This window comes from Setaria italica, chromosome VIII (assembly GCF_000263155.2).
Source record: "Setaria italica strain Yugu1 chromosome VIII, Setaria_italica_v2.0, whole genome shotgun sequence".
Classification (NCBI taxonomy): Eukaryota; Viridiplantae; Streptophyta; class Magnoliopsida; order Poales; family Poaceae; genus Setaria; species Setaria italica.
In genome coordinates, this window is record NC_028457.1 from 11,747,401 (window position 1) to 11,754,337 (window position 6,937).

A 6,937-nucleotide genomic window follows, 5' to 3' on the forward strand; every position below is an offset into this window, starting at 1 on the left:
CTGGTTGCACAATCGGTACTAAAGGGGGGTTTGGACCTAGTACTGAAGGCGCTTCCTCAGCAGTGGCTCACCTCTCCATTAGTGTTGGGGAGCCCACTCTATCGCTTTATCGTCTCTCTTCCATGTAAGCAAAATGATACTTGGCCGGCCTCCTATGAGCCAGCTGAGTTGTTATTGATTGAGGACGCCTCACAGATGCTTTCCAGTAGCAGGCCGATAGGCATTATTTAAACCCTTCGTAGGCACTAACCCAGCAATAGCATCACAACGTTTTGTGACAAACGTAACACACAGAGTGACGGAGAGACAAACTACAATGTCGGCAGGTTCCAAGAGCGTCCTAGTTCCCACTGATGCCGAGCTGCTGCAGGCACAAGCAGATCTATGGCGCCACAGCCTCTACTACCTCACCTCCATGGCGTTCAAGTGTGCCGTCGAGCTCGGCGTCCCAACTGCCATCCATAACCTGGGAGGGGCTGCATCGGTGAAGGACCTGGTAACAACACTATCCCTCCCGGAAACTAAGCTGCCGTTCCTGCGCCGTGTGATGCGGTTGCTGGTCACCTCTGGCATCTTTGCATCTGAAAGCAGCGCCGATGTGGAGACCTACCGCCTCAACCCTCTCTCCTGGCTCCTGGTGGAAGGTGTGGATGCTGAAGACCACACCAACCAGAGAAGTTTCGTGTTAGCCACTGTCTCGCGGCATTATGTTGAAGCAGCGATGTCCCTTGCTGACTGGTTCAAGAAGGATTTGGCGCCCCCTCTCCCATCGCCGTTCGAGGAACTACATGGTGTGCCACTCCTTCATGAGAAAACACCGCTCTTGGACAAAGATCTTCACGACGTTGTTCTTGAAGGTTTGGCAGCGCATGACAATTTGGCAATAGGAACAATTATGCGGGAGTGCCATGATCTTTTCCGGGGGGTGCAGTCGCTAACTGACTGCTGTGGGGGAGATGGCACCACGGCGAGGGCTATCGTCAGGGCCCACCCTAACATCAAGTGCACCGTGCTTGACCTACCAGAAGTCATCAAGACTGCACCAGCTGATGGTGTCATAAACTACGTTGCGGGTGACATGTTCAAATCTGTCCCGCCATCTCAAGCTGTGTTGCTCAAGGTATGAAGTGGTAAAAAAGATTAACTAGGGGCTATTCTTCCATGCACGGTATATTTGTGCTTTTGAAATTGACACTTGTATTAAGCATTATCATTATATCCCCATCTTATTATTAGAACTTCACTAAATGCAATATAGATTTATGATTTTTGACAACTTTCTGTAGCTTGTACTGCATCACTGGAGCGATGAGGATTGTGTGAAGATCTTAGAACAATGCAAGAAGGCAATTCCTTCCCGAGAAGAGGGAGGGAAGGTGATCATTATAGAAATAGTTCTTGGCCCTTCTTTAGGTCCAATAATGTTTGAAGCCCAACTCCTGCTGGACATGCTCATGATGGTGAATACCAGAGGCAGGCAGAGGGATGAAAATGACTGGCGTGAAATTTTCATGAAAGCAGGGTTCAGTGACTATAAGATTGTTAAGAAAGTGGGAACTCGTGGTGTTATCGAGGTCTACCCATAAGACTACTGCAGTCCTAAATGAAGAATATGCTTATAGTGTGGTTCAGTACGGACCGTATGCTGTGAGCAGATAAATAAACGAAGTGCCTTGTTCCCTGAACAGAGGTATATGAATCTTAAGGTAGATGAACTAAGCTTTTATTACTTTGAGATCCATATAGCTTCTGTTTTAGAAACTAGCACTATTATGCTTCCTTTGTGCCATATTCCTATGTTTGCTCCACCGAGAGACAGTTTGGTGCTTGTTGATCAGTATTTGATGTAATTCCAAAATAAGATGTGTAATGTATTGTCATGTTACATCGTTGAGTGGCACTATTATTACTTACAAATTTACAATATATAAAAATACTGTGATGTCTGTCAGGTGGAAAAGAATCGATGGTGATTAATTATATGTGTCCCAAATATTTTTGGTATATCCTGCTGATCGGTTAAGATTATACAATAAGTTGATTTGATTGCGGTAATAGCAGTCAATTAGAAGTTTCTGGCTTTTATCATGCCAAGTCCAGAGTAGTATAAAGGTGTCATTGGACTTGTTCAGTACTGTTATATGCCTCATGTGCTCGATAAGGCTAGTGAAATAGTTCGTGGCCTCCATTGACATGTTAAATCTCGCATGTACTATGTCAACGATCAAAAATCCTTATTTTGTAAATCTACTATGTCCAAGGGGTGCATCGGTGATATGCTGAAGCTTGTCCCAATATAAACAATCTCCATAACGAAAGTAGATGTGAAAGTATAGAAAATCCTTATTTTGTAATTTTGATGTTTTTGTTTGCATGGAGGTCCATTTGGTTTATCTGGACCATTGGGCTTTATTCATACTTCTCCGTCAACCAGTGGTCTGGCATGGGTTAATAATTTTTTAGAGGTAAAAGTATAGAAACTTATATAAAAAAACTGGGATCGTAGTATGAAAAAACTCGCTACCAAAGAAAAATAATTCTGAATGACTTGAGGAGTCCCAATGATAAAGATTTGAGATAACCATGGGATCATTATCTTGATTGTACGCAATCCTCTACCTAGAGTGATCGTATATGTGATGACAAGGCTGCATTTTCCGGCTGACTTTTGACTTCTCCTCTTGGGAGAAATTTTCCTAATTAAATGGTTGCGATTACAATTGGGCAATAAAGATGAAGTACAGATGTGTAGACAATTTAATATGTGGATCCTTCCATGTGCACATCATTAGTGTGATCTCGTCGTCATGGTACATGTTAATGCATTTTTCTTCCATTTCCCTTTATTTATTCAAAGAGAAAGCACCTAAAGTTTTTCTTACGGTAATGCTATACTACACGCGTCCGAACCAAGAGAAAAAATCGGACACGGAGTGCTGGCCTCCGGCCTCACGCCACCTCAAGTACGTAGGCTCGTAGTCATCCATCTCCCGTTTCATCACTTATCTTTATCCACTCGTTTTTTTCTCGAGAGTCCAGACTCTCTTCATCCCCGACCTTCTGTTTCTCTTCCAATCCAAAGACCAGCGAGATGTGGGGGATGATGCAGGGGTGGCGGCTCTCCAGCAAGCACGTTGGCAGGTGGAGCATCGTGACGTGCGCGGTGCTGCGAGCTCGAGCATGTACGGTGGAGCCTCGACGGACGGCACGATGAGAGAGCGGCGAGCTCGGCCACTGCAACACGATGAGCGAGATTGTGGTGCGCGGCGAGCTTGTGACCTCATCTCCCTCATCTAGCGCAAGCCCGTGACCTCATCTCCCTCATCCAGATGCGCAGTAGCCTGGCAGAGCTCCTCGCCGAAGGAGGCTGTTGTTGTCCAGGGGTCGGAGATGGTATTGACTGGAGGAGCAGGACAGCAACGACGCCTAGGCCGGATGCGTGGGACATGATGTTGTTTTTCGGTGTTGCACTATATCATTTTACATGTTGCAAATTGATTATTTCCGATGTTACTGAAAAGATAAAACGAGATGTTAAATACTTTTTCTTTGATGTTGCAACATAAGATTTTTGTTAGTTGCATTAGCTTTTTCTCAATGTTGCATGAGATATTCTCTGATGTTTCAAAAGATAATTTTGCAAAGTCATCGTGATTCAAAGAAAAGGAAGCGATTCAAATAGGATGTTGTGTGAAACATCTCAAAATGTTGCGGTGAGAATTTATTTTTTCTTCGGATATCCAAAAACGGATGCTTAGAAGCTGTATCTAGCATATATTTTTTTGATGCTGCAAAAGATATATCTCCTTGTTGCAGAGTCTGTTTTTGTTGTTACAACGGACCGTCCGATGATGAAACTTCCATCGGACGTCCGGCACTAGCAGCGCCGTATTTCTAAAGTCCACTAGGCAAAAATAAAGATTTAAAGGTGCCATCCGATGTATCACATCGATTACATGCCAGGGGGTTTTGTTTAATTTTTCATTGAATAACAAGAAGACAAGAATGAAGACAATAATCAAATTGCATTTCCTGGACATGATATTTCTAGTTCAAATTATAATTTCAGTTTTCTTTTCATCCCCATAGATATCTTACCAGGTACCTCTTGTTCGGTATTATTTATTTCGGACATGTACTGTTTTATACACAAATCATTCTATGAGTACCAATTTTATTGATTACACCTAAAGGCTCCATTACAGGTACGGGTACGTACAACAATTTAGACAACTGCTATCTGTTTGATTTGCCATGCCATACATAGACAGACACACAAACAGCTTGTACAATGGGCTGTCTAATTCATCCATGAACACATAAATCATAGCGAATTTGATCTTTATAACTACTTTGATGCTTGCATGAGAGAATGCATGATATATTGCAAATCTTTTGATAGTTCAAAAACAAATACTGGACCAACAATACCCACACCACTACTTCGATTAGATAGCAACACATACTACAATGCTAGTTCTGAAGACACCAAAGACGTGAAGAATAAAGAGAGGAGGAGCTGTAAACCACCGGTTTGCTTGCTTGCTGCTGCATGGATGAGCAAAGGAGATGGTATGCCTGGTTGCGTATGCCTGGTTGCTTAGGCAAAGGAGAGTTTTTTAGAAAAAGGAATTTTTATTCCAATCTCTGCAAGAGCTTTGCACACAACCAATCCTTATTACAGTTCCTCCAAGCAACAGTTTTAATAAAAGCTTTTGAAAAGTGGATTAAGCAAAGCGGATTAAGCAAAGGTGCAACTAATTAAGCACTAAGCCTCTTACAGGACGACCACCATGCTTGGCGAAAATCTCCATAGCTATGGTCTTCAGAGTGCGACAAGCCCACTTCAGTAGTGGTTTGTTGTGCTTCTTTTGCATTGTGCTCTAGAAACATGACCTACTTCTAAGTAGGAGTACTTAGATTGTGCAAATAGGAGTATAATCTTTTTTTGATCAAATGTCACATCATTTTAGAAAATTACATTTGCTCCCACACAAATTTGAGATCGCATCTGCTGGCCTACTTAGATTCAACCAGACTCCAGATAAATCAGCTATGTCTTTAGAAGGTTGCAAACCAAATGCCATTGTAAAAATTCTCCAAACAAATCTTGCGACATGAATATCAAAGAACAAGTGTTGGATAGTTTCCTTATTGTCACAAAAACAACATCGGTAATCCCCCTTCCAATGTCTTTTTAATAGATTGTCTTTAGTTAAAATTACCTCTTTTAATAGGAACCACATGAAAATCTTAATTTTAAGTGGCAATTTTAATTTCCATAACGATTTGTTTGAAGGTAAGGCTATTTGGTTCACACGTTTTTTTACATCGATTGGATTCTTGTTTGGAAATGGTCCACTTGATAGAGTCTTGTTGGCCATCTAATTGCACAAATGCAATTCTTGCGGCAAGCTCATTCCATTTGAGTAGTTTGTCCCCTACTAGTGCTCTTCTTCTAAAAGAGGTATAGAACTTGAAGCATTAGCTACTATTATATGTTTTTTCCTGGTGATGTTATATAAACACGGATACTGTACTTTGAGAGGAACGTTTCCAAACCACTTATCCTCCCAGAACCTGGCCTGGGTACCATTGTGAAGATTAAAAGTGGAGAAGTCAAGGAAGTCATTTTTGACCTTCATAAGGCCTGACCAGAAGTGTGAGTCTCCCGGCTTCCATTGAACTTCACCAATAGTCTTATGGTTTAGGTATTTCTTCCTAAGAAGCTCCTGCAAAATCCCATCTTCATCTATTAGCTTATACAACCACTTACTTTGCAAACAAACATTTTGGATTTCAAGATTCAGAATTCCTAGGCCACCTTGGTCTTTTGGTAGACAAAGAATTCCCCATTTCATGAGTCTGTATTTCTTCTTGTGGTTATCGCCTTGCCAATAAAAATGTAGACCTAGAGAAATCCAGTTCCTTAAAAATACCTTTTTGTATTTCAAAAAAAGACATCATAAACATGGCTAGACTACTCAAATTAGAGTTTATTAGGACTAACCGTCCACCATAGGTCAGCATCTTCCCTCTAACTGTCCATCATAGGTCAGCATCTTCCCTTTCCAGCTACTCAATTTTTTCTGAAACCATTCTTCAACTGCCTTCCAATCTTTATTATTGAGTTTTTTGTGATTCATGGGAATTCCCAAATACCGGAAAGGAAAATGTCCCATCTCACATCCAAAAATTTGTGAGTATCATTCCATATAATACTTTGCCTCTGCGTAGCAAAACAATTCACCCTTGTGGAAGTTTATTTTTAATCCAGAAAGTTGCTCGAAAGCACATAATATAATTTTCATACTATTTGCTTGCTCGAAATCATGCACCAAGAACAGTAGTGTCATCAGTGTATTGTAAAATTGGGAGGCCACCATCTAACAAATGTGGGATCAAACCTTGAATCTGCCCATCCTCTTTTGCTCTAGTGATGAATATAGCTAACATATCTGCCACTAGATTAAAAGGAATTGGTGAGAGCGGATCTCCTTGGCAAAGACCTTTTTTGGTTTGAAAGTATCGACCCACATCATTGTTAACTTCGAAAGTGCATCTGGCCCCCTAAGTGGGTTTTGGTGTTGATGACATGCATGGTGAGGGGACTAATAATTTTATCAAGAAATTAACAGGTTTTAATTCTAAAGAAGTGCAAAGGTTATGAAAGGAATCTTAAGAACCCCAAATTTCAAAGAAAGAATGGTGTTGAGCTCAAAAGAAGACTTTTCTATTATTTCTAATTTTCAATTTGAGTATAGGAGCGTCGTACTATTAAGGGGGGTGCGGATGGATAGTTTGAAAATGCTAAAGTGCTCAATTGAGATGCTAACCACCCATTGAGGGACACAATTCACTCACTTGCACACTTGTTTTCTCACATTTTCTATGAGTGTCGAAAATTCGGATAGGGGGTCGGAAGTTCCGACACCAA

At 41.3% G+C, this 6,937-nt stretch overlaps 1 protein-coding gene across 1 annotated transcript; it reads left to right on the forward strand.

Annotated features, from left to right (window-relative positions):
* The first annotated feature begins 242 nt into the window (after nt 1-242).
* On the forward strand, nt 243-1,946 carry LOC101784942 (probable O-methyltransferase 2). The gene is made up of 2 exons (XM_004979027.4): nt 243-1,120; nt 1,287-1,946. Exons 1-2 carry the CDS (start codon nt 317-319, stop codon nt 1,584-1,586), a joined length of 1,104 nt encoding a protein of 367 aa, XP_004979084.1. The 5' UTR covers nt 243-316; the 3' UTR covers nt 1,587-1,946.
* The last annotated feature ends 4,991 nt before the right edge of the window (nt 1,947-6,937 follow it).